The 18,015-nt window shown below is 52.0% G+C and overlaps 2 protein-coding genes across 13 annotated transcripts in view; one reads left to right on the top strand and one right to left on the bottom strand.

The window, feature by feature from the left end:
• Positions 1-18,015, bottom strand: part of LOC144892684 (uncharacterized) — an 88,328-nt gene that overhangs the window by 3,205 nt on the left and 67,108 nt on the right. Inside the window, exons 1-5 of one of the 8 annotated variants that reach the window (XM_078780808.1) lie at positions 13,486-14,157; positions 9,352-9,500; positions 3,374-3,490; positions 2,854-3,062; positions 1,974-2,735 (exon numbers count right to left, since the gene is read on the bottom strand). In XM_078780808.1, coding sequence (XP_078636934.1) covers positions 2,730-2,735; positions 2,854-3,062; positions 3,374-3,490; positions 9,352-9,373 — 354 coding nt within the window. In that variant the 5' untranslated portion in view covers positions 9,374-9,500; positions 13,486-14,157 and the 3' untranslated portion in view covers positions 1,974-2,729. Of the gene's footprint in view, positions 1-1,973; positions 2,736-2,853; positions 3,063-3,373; positions 3,901-9,351; positions 9,501-13,485; positions 14,158-14,187; positions 14,450-17,796; positions 17,993-18,015 lie in introns of those variants that run through there. The other 7 variants (XM_078780809.1, XR_013623900.1, XR_013623899.1 and 4 more) reach the window with 7 other exon arrangements.
• LOC137428924 (scavenger receptor cysteine-rich domain-containing group B protein-like) overlaps positions 1-18,015 on the top strand; it is an 87,424-nt gene that overhangs the window by 12,923 nt on the left and 56,486 nt on the right. The window lies entirely within an intron of this gene.

The following is an 18,015-nucleotide window of genomic DNA, read 5'->3' as shown; positions in this document are numbered from 1 at the left end:
TACATGGGATCCAATGCGACGTGGCTGGAATATGGATGATAATGGCAATCTACATATTAAATGGTTTGGTTGGCCACAAATGCCAGATAACTTGAACCTGAACAGGTTTGGTTGAGGATGACGGTCGTGACCTCAGTTCAAGTTGTGACTCAGATGAGGGGATCGATGATGAACGGTCTGATGCGGATAACAGTGATGTGGATGAGTGTTATGATGGTTAAGGCATAATGATATGGTTTATATAAATATGTACTGTACGTACATGTTACATGTGAATATAATTATTTCATTTTTTTATGCTCGTGTGTCAAGTGCATTATTGACTAAATATGTGTGTTTGAAGCAAATATCAAACCTGACTGCCATTACTCATACGTTTACAGACTGCATTGCATTGATATAAATTATTAGCTGCATATGAAACCTTCATATCAAGAGGATATTATTGTGATAAAAGTTATTTTGCCCAATTTGACCGATTTGCACTCTAGGGTAGGTGTTTACTTGTGGGCCTATAATTCAATGATTTTCGCAGATATGGACCTCATATAGCACTCATTTTGTTCGGGAGGACATGGCCAAGTTTTCTGAATAAATAACACGAAGTTTAGACTGGCGACTTGTATGTGTCACTCACTCAAACATGAAGAAAGTGACCTTGGTGAAAGTCGTTTTTACCATTTTCCAAAAATGAAATCCATACAGTATAAAAATTCTGAGCTATCAATCCAATTTGGTTTCACCAGTGGATGCTGGTACTACTACAGTAACTTAATAGCAAATATTGTAAGATTTGAATGATGTATATGGTCAGGAGAGCATGCATTGTGACGTTGAACGTTTACAAAACCAGCTCCACTGCAATCAACACATATATGGGCCTAATACATTAACCCACCACTCAGGAACCTTAAGACTGCACTTTTCTATTGCCTATGGTCACCCTTTCAAAAAAACTAGAACGGCACACATTGACGTCACGACGTCGACTGATATTCCTCCGCCCACATTATTACATCATTATATAATACTTGTATCAAGTTTGATTTAAATCCCTTCAGTGGTTCACAAGTTCTCACATTTCTATCTGACATGACCTCTGACCTCCAACATCGAATCAGTTAATCTTTACATCATTATACATACCTGCACCAATTTGGAATTGTATCACTTCAGCCGTTCTCAAGTTATGGACCTATTACAGATTTGACCTTTGACCCCAAAATCTAATAAGCTAATCTTTACAACGTTATACATACCTGTACCAAGTTTGAATTAGATCCCTTCAGCCATTCTCAAGTTAAAGACCTATTACAGACTTTGACCTTTGACTTCTTGACCCCAAAATCTAATGAGTTCATCTTTACATTATTCTCCATAATTGTACCAAATTTGGTCAAAATCCCATTACTGGTTCACAAGGTATCGCGGTAACAGGATTTTTTACCTAACATGACCTCTGACCTTTGGCCTCGTGATCCCAAAATCTAATCAGTTCATCTTTCCCTCATTATACATACCTGTACCAAGTTTAACTGAAATCCCTTTAGCCGTTCTCAAGTTATGGTGGTAACGAAAACCTATCACAGACAGACAGACAGACAGACGGACGGACGGACGGACGGACGGACAACCTGAAAACATAATGCCTCCGGCGACTTCGTTGGCGGAGGCATAGAAATCATGCTCGACAAATGGTGATTTCGTGCAAAACAAGCACCCCGGGCTCCTGGTTTATATAAACAACCCCAACGTGATGAGGCCTTGTTCCTTTGAAACAATACACATGTGAACAGGATGCACCATTATTTAACTTTTAATGATCACTTAAGCTTTTTACATTGCCAGGTATAAAGTTATGAACATTTCATGCAATTTTCATTTGACAATGACAACCTTTTAGGTGAAAAAAAAGAATATATAAAAGGGAATTTTATAAAAGGTCAATGCTATGAACAGCAACAATCTTATACCTTTGATGGTTCTTGTTAATGCAAGTTGGGAGAATGCAGACTTTCTTCCTCCTCGCCCCTTCCAATTGAATTGCATAGCAACTTTTATTTATTTTTTTGGATACTGAATCGAGGCTCGTGAAAGAGCTGACATTTACTTCACAAACAAATCAACCAGACAAACAAAATATATAAAAAGAGGGAGCGGAAGATAAGATGGGGAGAGAAGGGGAAGCACACAAACACAACATTTGAGAGCAGGGAGATGTGTGGGAGGGAGAGGGCTTGGGGGGAGGAGGCGTGGGAAGGGGGGGGGGGGGGGGGAGAAGTATAAAACACAAGGACACCAAGGACTTCCAGGACAGAAGTTGGTATTTCAAAAAAGTGGATCTGGGGTGAATTAGCGGGGGTAGAAAAGATCAAGGTTTTGGATGGGGGAAGATAAGAGATGGTGGTGAACAGCCGTTTTAAAGACCTGGAGGGAGGGGAGGGATTGAAGGGAGTGGGGGAGTTTGTTCCAGAGGCGGGAGAAAAGAGGAATGAAAGAGTGAAGGTGAGCAGAGTCTTGATTTTGGCAGTTTAACCATAAGAGGGTTGCGTTGCTGACAACACGACGCAGGATGCGTTTTACATCAGCATGTGTCGTTCCACCCAGACCAAGAAAATATGTTATCTACAAGGATATTGAGAATGTCAATACACATATGTCAAGAATTAATTGTTTACACAGACATACCAAACTCCTATACGCAATGGTGTTTCTTTTCACCAAAATGATTACGTCTGCAAACACGGACAAACTCGATTAAAAAGGGAAAGGTGCCTCCAGACCGCTCGGACAATAAACCTGTATTTCAGAATAATTATAAAATAGATGAAAAACAAACGGTTTGAAGCGTACCAGTGCCTTTTCAGTTGCATTGTCTGCCAGCATTTCCTCTGCCATTCGAACGTCCTCCATCGTTTTCAAGGGAAAATCGAACTTGTCCATGATGGACCATTCGACCTCCTGTGTCTGCGGTCGCTCAAGTACGGTTTTGAGCATTGCCGTTTGTCGTTTCATGTGTTGTTTTATTTCTTCAAGTATTGTGAATATTCTCTTGTGCTCGTCTATAAAAAAAGAAAATAATTTTGTGTCAAAAAGGAAAAGCAATGACTTATTGCACCTTAAATACTTACATGCATGAAGTTGCGTGTCAACCTTGTGTAGGAAATATAACCTTTACTATGCATTTATGCACACGTAATCTTTTTCTACAGGTAAACACTCAAACAGACAAAATCAATCACATTAAAGCCATTTTGTTTAGATCCCAACTGGTAAAAAAAACAAAAAACAAACATTATTTTAATGTAATTATCCGAGCGACAAGAAAAGTAAAATGTACATGAACACACAGACTCCTCAAGCAAACACAAACCAGACATATTTGAAAGGCTGCCCTGCACTGGATCACAGGTTGTCACGCTTGCTGGACTTGACAAATTGGTTCCATCCGCAGTGAAGCTTGTGTTCCGGCCACCGGAACTTCTCTCAGCTGTGTTAAAATGACACGACACGTGAAGAGCCTAAAACGGACGTTTAGTCAGGTTCACTACGTTTTTTCGTTCAAAATCATGGTAGTGAAGGAGCTGGGGCTCCCACATCGATCGGAAGAATGGACGCGACAAAAAGCTGGAATTCATCCGAGTTGCTTTAATCAAACCAAACACTCAGGCACTCTGAAAAGCCCGTTTATCGGGCAGCAATATATATACATATTATCCCGGAGCGTTTGCCCAGGAAAGGCGAGAGGGGGCGTGGCCCAGCGTCCTGGCTGCGGCCTGGCAAGTTGAGGGCGAGCCTGCCCGGGCATGCCCGGGCGTCCCGACCGAGGCCTGGCAAGTTGAGCGCGGGCCTGCCCGGGCGTCCTGGACGAGCCCGGCATGGTGATTGCTCCGCGTCCTTGATAGGTGCAAGGCGATTGTGAAAACCCAGCGGTAGCCGCTACACACGTCCCCCCAGAATCGACTTGCACCGGCAGGGTCAATTTGAGGGGGGTCCTGATGACCCGGCCGAAGCGACCCCTGGCGGGTCGTGGGAGGGGGTCCGGTGTGGTGGTGGGCGGTCGAGTGGGGGGCACCGTGGACGGGGGGCGGCCTCGCCGCGGCGGAAGGGCCACCCGTGGTGGGTGGTCGACGTCCACGTGCGCCGGCTTGAGGTGGTCCACCGCAATCCGGTCCGACCTGCCGCCGATGTCGATGACGAACGACTTGTCGTCCCGTCGCAGCACCCGGAAGGGCCCGTCGTACGGCGGCCGGAGTGGCCCCCGATGTGCGTCGTGACGCACAAAAACATACTCCGCTGTGCGAAGTGCTGGGGGGACGTAGGACTGGGGGTCACCGTGGTGGGATGTTGGCACGGGGGCAAACCGTCGGGCGGCCTCCTGGAGGTCCGAGCGCTGGTGAGCTGCGGACCAGGGACTGGTAGCGTCGGGCACGAATTCGCCCGGGACGCGTAGCGCCTGGCCATAGACAAGCTCGGCGGTGGATGCCTGGAGGTCCTCCTTGGGGGCCGTGCGGAGGCCCAAAAGGACCCACGGCAGCCGGTCGGCCCAACCGCCGTCTTGAAGGCCGGCCATGAGCGCGGCCTTCATGGAGCGGTGGAATCGCTCGCACAACCCGTTTGCTTGGGGGTGGTAGGCCGTAGTACGGTGGAGCTTGACCCCCAGGTTGCGGGCGACCACGCCCCACAGCTCGGAGGTGAACTGTGGTCCGCGGTCTGACGAGATGTCCGCCGGTGCGCCGAAGCGGGCGACCCAGGTGGCGATGAAAGCCTGCGCCACGTCGGCGGTGGTGGTGGAGACGAGGGGAACGGCCTCCGGCCACCTGGTGGTCCTGTCCACCATGGTGAGCAGGTGTGTGAACCCCCGTGACGGGGGGAGGGGGCCCACCAGATCCACGTTGACATGGTTGAAACGTCGTTCGGGCACGGTGAAAGGTGCCAGCGGGGCCTGGGTGTGTCGGTGGACCTTGGCCCGTTGGCAGGCCGTGCAGGTGCTGGTCCAATCGCGGACGTCCCGACGAAGGCCGTGCCAGACGAATCGCGCCGACACCAGCTTCTGGGAAGCTTTCCGGCCCGGGTGGGAAAGGCCGTGGAGGGAGGCGAAGATGCGGCGTTGCCAGGTGACGGGCACGATGGGGCGAGGCTGGTCTTGGGAGACGTCGCAGAGCAGGACAGTGTCCGCGAAGGGGATGTCGGCCAGGCGGAGGCCCGTGTCCGCCGCCCGGAGGGCTTGCACCGTGGTGTCGGTGGTTTGGTCCGCCGCCATAAGCGCAAAGTCCACGCCCAGGTGGACCGCGTTCGCGCTGGCCCGGGAAAGACAGTCGGCCACGGCGTTGTTTTTGCCGGCGACGTGCCGGATGTCCGTGGTAAACTCCGACACGGCGGAGAGGTGGCGCTGTTGGCGGGCCGACCACGGCTCCGTGACCTTGGCCATGGCGTAAACCAACGGCTAGTGGTCGACGAACGCCGTGAAAGGTCGGCCCTCCAGGAGGTGGCGGAAATGGCGGACGGCCAGGTGTAGACCGAGGAGCTCCCGGTCAAACGTGCTGTATTTGAGCTCGTTCGGCCGGAGCTGCCGGCTGAAAAAGGCGAGTGGCTGCCAAACCCCGTTCACCCATTGCTCATGTACGGCGCCCACCGCGTAGTCGGAGGCATCCGTGGTGAGGGCGATGGGAGCGTTGAGCACCGGGTGAGCGAGCAGTGTTGCGTCGGCGAGGGCCCGCTTTGAGCTTTGGAAGGCCGCATCCATTGCTGCGGACCAGGCGATGTCGTGCTTGGCCGGCTTGCCCCGGAGGGCTTCGTAGAGGGGCCGCATGAGTTGAGCAGCGCGGGGGACGAAGCGGTGATAAAAATTCACCATTCCCAGGAATTCCTGCAGGGCCTTTATGGTGCGGGGACGCGGGAATGTGGTGATGGCCTCGACCTTGGTTGGCAGCGGCACGGCCCCATTCTTGGTGATGTGGTGGCCCAAAAAATCAACGGCCGTCGTGCCGAAGTGGCATTTGGCCGGGTTGACGATGAGGCCGTGCTCGCTGAGGCGCCCGAACAGTGTTCGGAGGTGGAGGAGGTGCTCGGCCCGGGACGTGCTGGCGACGAGGATGTCGTCCAGGTAAACGAAAAGGAACGGCAGGTCACGCAGCACGCCGTCCATCAAGCGCTGGAACGCCTGAGCCGCGTTCTTGAGACCAAACGGCATCCGCAAGAATTCGAATAAGCCGAACGGCGTGATGACTGCCGTTTTAGGGACGTCGGCCGCCCTGACAGGTACCTGGTGATATCCCCGTATGAGATCAATTTTCGAAAAAATGACCCGTCCCGCCAGACGGGCGGAGAAGTCTTGGATATGCGGGATCGGGTACCTGTCGGGGGTGGTAGCGTCATTGAGACGGCGGTAGTCGCCACACGGGCGCCATCCACCCCCCGGCTTTGGCACGATGTGCAGTGGCGAGGCCCACGCGCTATCGGAGCGCCGCATGATGCCGAGGTGCTCCAACGCGTCGAATTCGGCCTTCGCCACGGCGAGCTTGGCTGGGTCGAGGCGGCGGGCCCTGGCGTAGACCGGCGGGCCCGTGGTTGGTATGTGGTGCTCGATCCCATGTCGTACTGCGACGGCCGAAAACGTCGGCCGCGTGAGGGCCGGGAACTCCGTGAGCAGGCGAGCAAACTCGTTCGCCGCCGGGACGGCGCATGCCAGCTCGGTCGGCGCGGAGCTGCTCAATGTGCATACCAGGGAGCTGAAGGTTTCGGCGTTGATTAAACGACGCCGTTGGACGTCCACCAGCAGTCCGTGTGCGCAGAGGAAGTCGGCGCCTAGCAGAGCCATGGGCACGTTTGCGGTTACAAACGTCCAAGCAAAGCGTTGGCCGCCGAAGCAGAGGGTGACGTTGCGCGGGCCGAAGGTGCGGATGGTCGATCCGTTGGCCGCAACCAAGGAGGGGCCGCAAACCGCGGATTGCCTGTCCTGGTCAGAGGCGGGTATGACGCTCAGTTGGGCGCCGGTGTCGCACAGGAAGCGCCGTCCGGACGCTTTATCTGTGATGAACAGTAAGTTGCCCGTGTGGCCGGCGCTCATGGCTGGTAATGAACGCCGGCCCGGTCGTTTCCCGGCCTGCCGAAGGTGCACGGGGGTCGGCATGTCCGGGCCTTCTGTCCGAACCTGGCATGATAGTAACACCACGCTTGGTCAGGTGGAGGCCCCGGTCGTCGTGCTGGAGGTGGTCGGCTCGGTGTAGCGGCCGCCAATTGCGTCGGCAGTTCGGTCGTCGACCGTGCCGGGTGCTCGGGCGCCATGGGTGTTGCGTCGGACGGCGGTGGGTCCCATGTCGCCGCTGCGATGCGCTGTCCTGCGGCGGAGATCTTTTCGGCTTCTCTGGCAAGGGCCCGGGGATCTGTGATCGTCGTGCTTGCCAGGGCGAGGCGTACCGGGTTAGGCAGCTGACGGAGGAACAGCTCCCGGAACAGGAATGCCGGAGAGTGCTCGCCGAGCAGTGAAAGCATGTAGTCCATTCGCTCGGAAGGGCGCGTGTCGCCGAGCTCGGGCAGGTCGAGCAGGCGCCGTGCGCGTTCCGCCGATGGGAGGGTGAAAGCGTCGAGGAGAAGCTTCTTAATCGCGCCGTATTTGTCAGCGGCTGGCGGGCTCTCGAGGAGGCTCAGGGCGCGGGCCGCGGTGGCCGAACCGAGCGCTGCTACCACATGGTGGAAGCGGGTGTCGTCGGCCGTGATGCCTCGCAGGGCGAACAGGGAATCCGCCTGTGCGAACCAAACCGCCGCGTGAGCCTCCCAGAAGGTAGGCAGTTTAAGGGCGACTGCCGTGTCCATGTCGGTAGGTCACCAATGAAGGAGCTGGGGCTCCCACGTCGATCGGAAGAATGGACGCGACAAAAAGCTGGAATTCATCCGAGTTGCTTTAATCAAACCAAACACTCAGGCACTCTGAAAAGCCCGTTTATCGGGCAGCAATATATATACATATTATCCCGGAGCGTTTGCCCAGGAAAGGCGAGAGGGGGCGTGGCCCAGCGTCCTGGCAAGTTGAGGGCGAGCCTGCCCGGGCATCCCGACCGAGGCCTGGCAAGTTGAGCGCGGGCCTGCCCGGGCGTCCTCGACGAGCCCGGCATGGTGATCGCTCCGCGTCCTTGATAGGTGCAAGGCGATTGTGAAAACCCAGCGGTAGCCGCTACAGTAGATTAGCAAACCTATACATTTTTGGAAACGTTATTACATGGAAAATCTGAAAATCAATGTTTACATTTGCCAATTCCGACCAATTCGATTCGACCATTCGACCAATTCGACCAAACGCTTCGATCGACCATTCGACCAATTCGACCATTCGACCAATCGCTTCGATCGACCATTCGACCAATTCGACCATTTGACCAATTCGACCATTCGACCATTCGACCAATTCGACCAATTCGACCATTCGACCAATCGCTTCGATCGACCATTCGACCATTCGACCAATTCGATCGATTCGATTCGATTCGATTCATCGAATTCGATTCGATCGACCATTTGACCAATTCGATTTGCCAATCAATTTGATCGACCTTTGCTTGTGTGGAACGGACTGTGAAAACGATGCGGACTATATTGTCGGATACGACACACAGGACAGTGATGACGAACTCTAAATGGCATATTCTGTAATCGTGTATGTTTGATGCCATTGACTGCCTGTGTATATTTTGTCATTGACTGCCTGTGTAGATGTGAAGTTATACTGACTGCATGTGTATATATGATTTTGCTGACTGCCTGTGTATGTTTGGTGATATGAATTATTGTGACACATTTTGATGTTATTAACTGCCTGTACAAAATGATAACATGTATTTGATTATGCAACTTGTCGCGAATATAAAGACAGTATTTTGCAATTCAAAACCTTTGATTCGTGTCTTACCATTCCCCATAGCACTAATTTGATACTTTCATTGGATTCCTTGTCCCTGAAAATATAGGTTTAGTATATTTTAAAAGTTTTTAGGGTAATTAGAGGCAGAAATTGAACAAAATATGTATTTTACAGTGGCCATTTTGAAAATCCAAAATGGCCGCCATACAGGTATCTCTCCAAATGTAAACATTGATTTTTAGTTTCCTTATGCTATAACCTTCCAAAAATGTATAGGTTTGCTAATCTACCATGATTTTGAACGAAATATAATTTATTGACATAGTGAACCTGACTAGTTGCGTTGCTGCAAAAAGAGATTATTTTCTTTCACACAAATATGAACTATTACCAGTAACAAATGACAATTGTCCTGATCCAAATTATTCCATAAAATAATTTCGGTCACGTTTTTATGTTCATTTTTTTTTTTTTCCAACATTTTAATTGCTTACCCTTTCCTGATGCAATTGACATTCCACCATCGATTGAGAACAGTTCTGGAAAGGTAGGTAATGATTTTCGTAGAGGGTCCGAAAAGGCTTTTGAGGTTTGACAGATTTCATTGGCCGCCTGTAATCATCAACGTCTGACATTTGTCTTGCTGGAAACATATTCAAACATTGGACAATGAAATAACGCAACATCTTATCATGATTGTACACATTACATATAATATTCTCATGCATGACAATAAAGACTACAAAGGTATGTAACAGTGTACTCCGTGTGTGCTTGTGTGGGACTGAGCATGTGCAGACTTGCAGACCTCTGAAGTTGAACAAAGGGAAAATTTGTATGACCAATTAGAAAAGCAATGGACCACGGATGTCGGGTCAAAGGTCATGCGATCATGCATGGCGAGTTGTTTTGTGAGGGGTTACATGGTGACAAGTTGTTGTTTGAGGGGTTACATGGTGGCGAGTTGTTGTTTGAGGGGTTACATGGTGGCGAGTTGTTGTGTGAGGGGTTACATGGTGGCGAGTTGTTGTGTGAGGGGTTACATGGTGGCGAGTTGTTGTTTGAGGGGTTACATGGTGACAAGTTGTTGTTTGAGGGGTTACATGGTGGCGAGTTGTTGTTTGAGGGGTTACATGGTGGCGAGTTGTTGTTTGAGGGGTTACATGGTGGCGAGTTGTTGTGTGAGGGGTTACATGGTGGCGAGTTGTTGTGTGAGGGGTTACATGGTGGCGAGTTGTTGTGTGAGGGGTTACATGGTGACAAGTTGTTGTTTGAGGGGTTACATGGTGGCGAGTTGTTGTTTGAGGGGTTACATGGTGGCGAGTTGTTGTTTGAGGGGTTACATGGTGGCGAGTTGTTGTGTGAGGGGTTACATGGTGGCGAGTTGTTGTTTGAGGGGTTACATGGTGGCGAGTTGTTGTGTGAGGGATTACATGGTGGCGAGTTGTTGTGTGAGGGATTACATGGTGCCGAGTTGTTGTTTGAGGGGTTACATGGTGGCGAGTTGTTGTGTGAGGGGTTACATGGTGGCGAGTTGTTGTGTGAGGGGTTACATGGTGACAAGTTGTTGTTTGAGGGGTTACATGGTGGCGAGTTGTTGTGTGAGGGGTTACATGGTGGCGAGTTGTTGTGTGAGGGGTTACATGGTGACAAGTTGTTGTTTGAGGGGTTACATGGTGGCGAGTTGTTGTTTGAGGGGTTACATGGTGGCGAGTTGTTGTTTGAGGGGTTACATGGTGGCGAGTTGTTGTGTGAGGGGTTACATGGTGCCGAGTTGTTGTTTGAGGGGTTACATGGTGCCGAGTTGTTGTTTGAGGGGTTACATGGTGGCGAGTTGTTGTGTGAGGGGTTACATGGTGGCGAGTTGTTGTGTGAGGGGTTACATGGTGCCGAGTTGTTGTTTGAGGGGTTACATGGTGGCGAGTTGTTGTTTGAGGGGTTACATGGTGGCGAGTTGTTGTGTGAGGGGTTACATGGTGGCGAGTTGTTGTTTGAGGGGTTACATGGTGGCGAGTTGTTGTTTGAGGGGTTACATGGTGGCGAGTTGTTGTTTGAGGGGTTACATGGTGGCGAGTTGTTGTTTGAGGGGTTACATGGTGGCGAGTTGTTGTGTGAGGGGTTACATGGTGGCGAGTTGTTGTGTGAGGGGTTACATGGTGGCGAGTTGTTGTGTGAGGGGTTACATGGTGGCGAGTTGTTGTGTGAGGGGTTACATGGTGACAAGTTGTTGTTTGAGGGGTTACATGGTGGCGAGTTGTTGTTTGAGGGGTTACATGGTGGGGAGTTGTTGTGTGAGGGGTTACATGGTGGCGAGTTGTTGTGTGAGGGGTTACATGGTGGCGAGTTGTTGTGTGAGGGGTTACATGGTGGCGAGTTGTTGTTTGAGGGGTTACATGGTGGCGAGTTGTTGTTTGAGGGGTGACATGGTGGCGAGTTGTTGTTTGAGGGGTTACATGGTGGCGAGTTGTCGTTTGAGGGGTTACATGGTGGCGAGTTGTTGTGTGAGGGGTTACATGGTGGCGAGTTGTTGTGTGAGGGGTTACATGGTGGCGAGTTGTTGTGTGAGGGGTTACATGGTGGCGAGTTGTTGTGTGAGGGATTACATGGTGGCGAGTTGTTGTGTGAGGGGTTACACGGTGGCGAGTTGTTGTGTGAGGGGTTACACGGTGGCGAGTTGTTGTGTGAGGGGTTACATGGTGGCGAGTTGTTGTGTGAGGAGTTACATGGTGGCGAGTTGTTGTGTGAGGGATTACATGGTGGCGAGTTGTTGTGTGAGGGATTACATGGTGGCGAGTTGTTGTGTGAGGGATTACATGGTGGCGAGTTGTTGTGTGAGGGGTTACATGGTGGCGAGTTGTTGTGTGAGGGGTTACATGGTGGCGAGTTGTTGTGTGAGGGATTACATGGTGGCGAGTTGTTGTGTGAGGGATTACATGGTGGCGAGTTGTTGTGTGAGGGATTACATGGTGGCGAGTTGTTGTGTGAGGGATTACATGGTGGCGAGTTGTTGTGTGAGGGATTACATGGTGGCGAGTTGTTGTGTGAGGGGTTACATGGTGGCGAGTTGTTGTGTGAGGGGTTACATGGTGGCGAGTTGTTGTGTGAGGGATTACATGGTGGCGAGTTGTTGTGTGAGGGATTACATGGTGGCGAGTTGTTGTGTGAGGGGTTACATGGTGGCGAGTTGTTGTGTGAGGGGTTACATGGTGGCGAGTTGTTGTGTGAGGGGTTACATGGTGGCGAGTTGTTGTGTGAGGGGTTACATGGTGGCGAGTTGTTGTGTGAGGGGTTACATGGTGGCGAGTTGTTGTGTGAAGGGTTACATGGTGGCGAGTTGTTGTGTGAGGGATTACATGGTGGCGAGTTGTTGTGTGAGGGATTACATGGTGGCGAGTTGTTGTGTGAGGGATTACATGGTGGCGAGTTGTTGTGTGAGGGGTTACATGGTGGCGAGTTGTTGTGTGAGGGATTACATGGTGGCGAGTTGTTGTGTGAGGGGTTACATGGTGGCGAGTTGTTGTGTGAGGGGTTACATGGTGGCGAGTTGTTGTGTGAGGGGTTACATGGTGGCGAGTTGTTGTTTGAGGGGTTACATGGTGACAAGTTGTTGTTTGAGGGGTTACATGGTGGCGAGTTGTTGTGTGAGGGGTTACATGGCGGCGAGTTGTTGTGTGAGGGGTTACATGGTGGCGAGTTGTTGTGTGAGGGGTTACATGGTGACGAGTTGTTGTTTGAGGGGTTACATGGTGGCGAGTTGTTGTTTGAGGGGTTACATGGTGGCGAGTTGTTGTGTGAGGGGTTACATGGTGACAAGTTGTTGTTTGAGGGGTTACATGGTGGCGAGTTGTTGTGTGAGGGGTTACATGGTGACAAGTTGTTGTTTGAGGGGTTACATGGTGGCGAGTTGTTGTGTGAGGGGTTACATGGTGGCGAGTTGTTGTTTGAGGGGTTACATGGTGGCGAGTTGTTTTGTGAGGGGTACACATGGTGGCGAGTTGTTGTGTGAGGGGTACACATGGTGGCGAGTTGTTGTGTGAGGGTGACATGGTGGCGAGTTGTTGTGTGAGGGGTACACATGGTGGCGAGTTGTTGTGTGAGGGGTACACATGGTGGCGAGTTGTTGTGTGAGGGTGACATGGTGGCGAGTTGTTGTGTGAGGGGTACACATGGTGGCGAGTTGTTGTGTGAGGGGTACACATGGTGGCGAGTTGTTGTGTGAGGATCACATGGTGGCGAGTTGTTGTGTGAGGGTCACATGGTGGCGAGTTGTTGTGTGAGGAGTACACATGGTGGCGAGTTGTTGTGTGAGGGTGACATGGTGGCGAGTTGTTGTGTGAGGGGTACACATGGTGGCGAGTTGTTGTGTGAGGGGTACACGTACACATGGTGTATTCATCCTCAAAGTGAACAACAAGAACCCGCGCACAGTAACCAGGCCTAACGGAAGCCCTAATGACGTAATGTGTTTCCGGACAAAACGCGCGTGACGTGCAGCGCGTAATTTGTTACAATCGTGAAGCAGCTGATGTATAAAGGATTATCAGAGAGAATTTAACAATCCTGCAGAGGAAAATGAAAATAATTCCGAAAGATGTGGATTTTTCGGAGATAACGCGAACGGACTTTACCTTCTTGTAACGACGCACGCGATTCAAAACAAACGATCGTTGCTTCTTCCTCTCTTTCCTTATTCTACCTCTTCCCTCTTTTCCTTCTAATTTTTTCTTCGTCTTCTTCAGCTGCCGAACCCGCGACCATTTCCCCCCCCCCCCCCCGTATACCGCCGTTGTCGTCCGTCTGCTACACCACCATAAATCTCTAACTTAAACTTCTCTTCTTTAAATCAGTCAAAACTACAAAGGATTATATGAATGTGGCATTGTATGATGTAGTGATTGTATGATGTATTTATTGTATTGTTCGCATTGTACTTCGAGGACACATTCTGCACTTCCGAAAAGCACCTTCAACGATTCGTTGATATCATTTTAATTTTAAACATAAACACTAAATGGCAAAACTATAATTTAAACGCCATACATTTTTCTTGTCTTAAAACCTGAGGAAACGAATAATTTAAATATGTACGTTTGAAGTAATAAAAATGAGGTGTTAGTATAAAAAAAAAGCAAACAAATTGGGAACGTATGCTTTATTAGTTCTACACCGCTTTGTTTTTTCGTAAAATACGAAAAACAATGTTCAATCAGGATACTTTACATCGTTGTAAGAACGAAGAAACATTATTCGAACATTAATATCAGCAAGTTCGGTGTTAGTTTAGTTTGAACTGTAAATGTATTAGACTGGAATGAACACATTGCACGCACCATTGTGTCGCCACTTCACGGCCCCTTTCCTCCGCACAGCCGCCATGTTGGTAGGCCCAGTGAACGATTCTCGGTGGCCTGCCTTGCGTTATGTTTTCGTGGGAAAGTGTTCACATCGACTTTTGACTTTCAACTTAAAATTAACATTCAATATTCAAGATCTCCCGAGAATTTATCGCGCGAGTCGAAATATGTCTGCGACGTGTGTGTTATGAGTTGTTGTTGTTGGCGAATATGACGATCGCCTGGTGGATGCGGAAATAAATCGGTTGATCTCGAACCTTCATCTGAACCGGTGCCCGGTGGGGGTATGGCTTCAACGATGCCATTGCAGGCAGGGAGGGAGGCGGTGGTGGGGTTGGAGGAGAGGGTGGTGGGGTTTGAGGAGGGGGTGGTGGGGTTTGAGGAGGAGGGGGTGGTGGGGTTTGAGAAGGAGGAGGAGGAGTGTGGGGTTTGAGGAGGGGGTGGTGGGGTTTGAGGAGGGGGTGGTGGGGTTTGAGGAGGGGTGGTGGGGTTTGAGGAGGGGTGGTGGGGTTTGAGAAGGAGGAGGAGGAGTGTGGGGTTTGAGGAGGGGTGGTGGGGTTTGAGAAGGAGGAGGTGGTGGTGGGGTTTGAGGAGGGGGTTGTGGGGTTTGAGAAGGAGGAGGAGGAGTGTGGGGTTTGAGGAGGGGGTGGGGTTTGAGGAGGGTGTGGTGGGGTTTGAGGAGGGTGTGGTGGGGTTTGAGGAGGGTGTGGTGGGGTTTGAGGAGGCGGTGGTGGGGTTTGAGGAGGAGGAGGAGTGTGGGGTTTGAGGAGGGGTGGTGGGGTTTGAGGAGGGGTGGTGGGGTTTGAGGAGGGGGTGTGGGGTTTGAGGAGGAGGAGGGGGTGTGGGGTTTGAGGAGGAGATGGGTGGGGTTTGAGGAGGGGATGGTGGGGTTTGAGGAGGAGGAGGGGGGGTTTGAGAAGGAGGTGGGGTGTGGGGTTTGAGGAGGGAGGGGTTGGGGTTTGACGTGGAGGGAGGGGGTGTGGGGTTTGACGTGGAGGGAGGGGGTTTGAGGTGGAGGGAGGAGGTGTGGGGTTTGAGGAGGAGGTGTGGGGTTTGAGGAAGGAGGTGGTGGGGTTTGAGAAGGAGGAAGGGGGGTGGGTTTGAGGAGGAGGTGGTGGGGTTTGAGGAGGAGGAGGGGTGTGGGGTTTGAGGAGGAGGAGGAGGTGGTGGGGTTTGAGGAGGCGGAGGGGTGTGGGGTTTGAGGCGGAGGAGGTGGTGGGGTTTGAGGTGGAGGACGGGGGTGTGGGGTTTGAAGAGCAGAGGTGGGGTTTGAGGAGGAGGAGGGGTGTGGGGTTTGAGGAAAGAGGGGATGTGGGGTTTGAGGAGGGGGTAGTGGGGTTTGAGGAGGAGGAGGGGGTGTGGGTTTGAGGAGGAGGAGGGGGGTGTGGGGTTTGAGGAGGAGGACGGGGGTGTGGGATTTGAGGAAGGGGTAGTGGGGTTTGAGGAGGAGGGGGTGTGGGATTTGAGGAGGGGTGGTGGGGTTTGAGAAGGAGGAGGAGGGGGTGTGGGATTTGAGGAGGAGGTGGTGGGGGAGGAGGGGTGTGGGGTTTGAGGAGGGGGTGTGGGGTTTGAGGAGGGGGTGTGGGGTTTGAGGAGGGGGTGTGGGGTTTGAGGAGGAGGAGGGTGTGGGGTCTGAGGAGGGGGTGGTGGGTTTGAGAAGGAGGCGGGGGGTGTGGGTTTGAGGAGGAGATGGTGGGGTTTGAGGAGGAGGGGGTGTGGGGTTTGAGGAGGAGGAGGTGTGGATTGAGGAGGAGGAGGTGGGGTTTGAGGATGAGGAGGGGGTGTGGGGTTTAAGGAGGAGGAGGTGGGGTTTGAGGAGGGGTGTGGGGTTGAGGAGGAGGGGTGTGGGGTTTGAGGAGGGGTGTGGGGTTTGAGGAGGGGGGTGGGGGTTTGAGGAGGGGGGTGGGGTTTGAGGAGGGGGGGTGGGGGTTTGAGGAGGGGGTGGGGGTTTGAGGAGGGGGTGGGGGTTTGAGGAGGGGGGTGGGGGTTTGAGGAGGGCGGTGGGGGTTTGAGGAGGGCGGTGGGGGTTTGAGGAGGGGGGTGGGGGTTTGAGGAGGGGGGTGGGGGGTTTGAGGAGGGGGGTGGGGGGTTTGAGGAGGGGGGTGGGGGGTTTGAGGAGGGGGTGGGGGTTTGAGGAGGGGGTGGGGGTTTGAGGAGGGGGGTGGGGGGTTGAGGAGGAGGAGGGGGTGTGGGGTTGAGGAGGAGGAGGAGGGGGTGTGGAGTTTGAGGAGGGGGTGGTGGGGTTTGAGAAGGAGGAGTGTGTGGTTTGAGGAGGAGGTAGTGGGGTTTGAGGAGGAGGAGGAGGGGTGTGGGGTTTGAGGAGGAGGTGGGGTTTGAGGAGGAGGGGTGTGGGGTTTGAGGAGGGGGTGTGGGGTTTGAGGAGGAGGGGTGTGGGGTTTGAGGAGGGGTGTGGGGTTTGAGGAGGGGGTGGTGGGGTTTGAGGAGGAGGAGGGGAGGTGTGGGGTTTGAGGAGGAGGGGAGCCCTGAATTCCAAAAGAGCTGCCCAGATCCAACAGGTGAAAACTCAAGGGAAACTATCTTATGCTGAGGCTGTCCTTCAGGCCCCCCAAAATTAAGACCCAACATATGCCGTTATCACTTATCAGTAAGACCAAAACTGATGACCTGCCTAAAAGTACTAACTAAATTGGTGTACTAATCCAATCAGTACTAATCCATTCACTGGGCAGTCTTCTCCTCATCTGCAGCAGCGAGGCGTGAATAGTGGGTCCACTCAAACAGTTTGGGTATAGTGGGTATCTGCTCGTGATCGCCACCCTCAAATTGGAAAGGGACCAAGAGGACATTGACAGACCCCCTCATGGAACTTTTCCAAGGCCAATTGGGTCAGCTTCTCCAGGCATTGCTCTGAGGACGTGTGCAGAGCTCGCTCATGAGAACATTGACACCTTTCAGAGCAACTTCCTCAAATCTAGATATACCACCGCCTAGGAGTCGATCCCCATTTGTAAAATCTCAGCCGTTCGGAAAATCAAAGTTCCCTTGGTGGAACAAAGCAAACAAGCTATCCGGGCTAGAAGGGTTTATTTTGTTTTGTATACAAGATCGAGGCTCGTGTAAGAGCTAACATCAATTACAAAAAAAAACAATCGGACAAGCAAAAACATATTGTTGCGGATCTCAACGTCGGCCTCCCCCTTACCAAGGGGGGGATTAATCCCCTTGTCTTTTATCTCGCCGACGCGATCCGGGGCTATGACGTTCCTTCCGGTCAGCGCTGAATAGGGTGGTAGCCGAATTATTCATATTACCTAATTACCAGCGCCTCCCAGGAAGCAAGGAAATAACCTGCCCGAACCACGGTTGCAGTGGAAACGCCGAGCGAAAGCGAGCCATGATCGGGCCGTTAACAGGTACTAAACCCGATCCGAGCGGTTGTAATCGTGCCACGCTTACCCAATGGAAGAAATCACTAATACGGTCGGATTAAGAAGAAAGGAAGAACAGATTGGTTTATTAACACTTTGTACAATGATGCGAAGAAGAAGAAACACAGTGCAGCCTTAAGAACAGTCTTAACTTATCCCCTGGACAAACGGGCCCGCACACACCAGACACACTCACACAGGGATGTAGATGGTCAGGGTTGATGGTCCAGGGATGATGTCCACAGCTCGTTCTCCGGGTCCCCGACTCGTACCGCGAAGAAGATGGTAGGACAGACGGCAGGCGCTCCTCGTGGTTCGTTGGTGCGGATCGGACAATTATCGGGGGAGAGGTAGACTAAGCTGGCGGTTACTTCGCGGCTCAGCCGCGTATGTAATAAACGAACCGGCACGATAT

This window comes from Myxine glutinosa, chromosome 6 (genome assembly GCF_964187855.1).
Source record: "Myxine glutinosa chromosome 6, kmMyxGlut1.1, whole genome shotgun sequence".
Lineage (NCBI taxonomy): Eukaryota > Metazoa > Chordata > Myxini > Myxiniformes > Myxinidae > Myxine > Myxine glutinosa.
The sequence above is the reverse complement of the archived record's forward strand: the minus strand, read 5'-3'. Positions and strand labels throughout refer to the sequence as shown.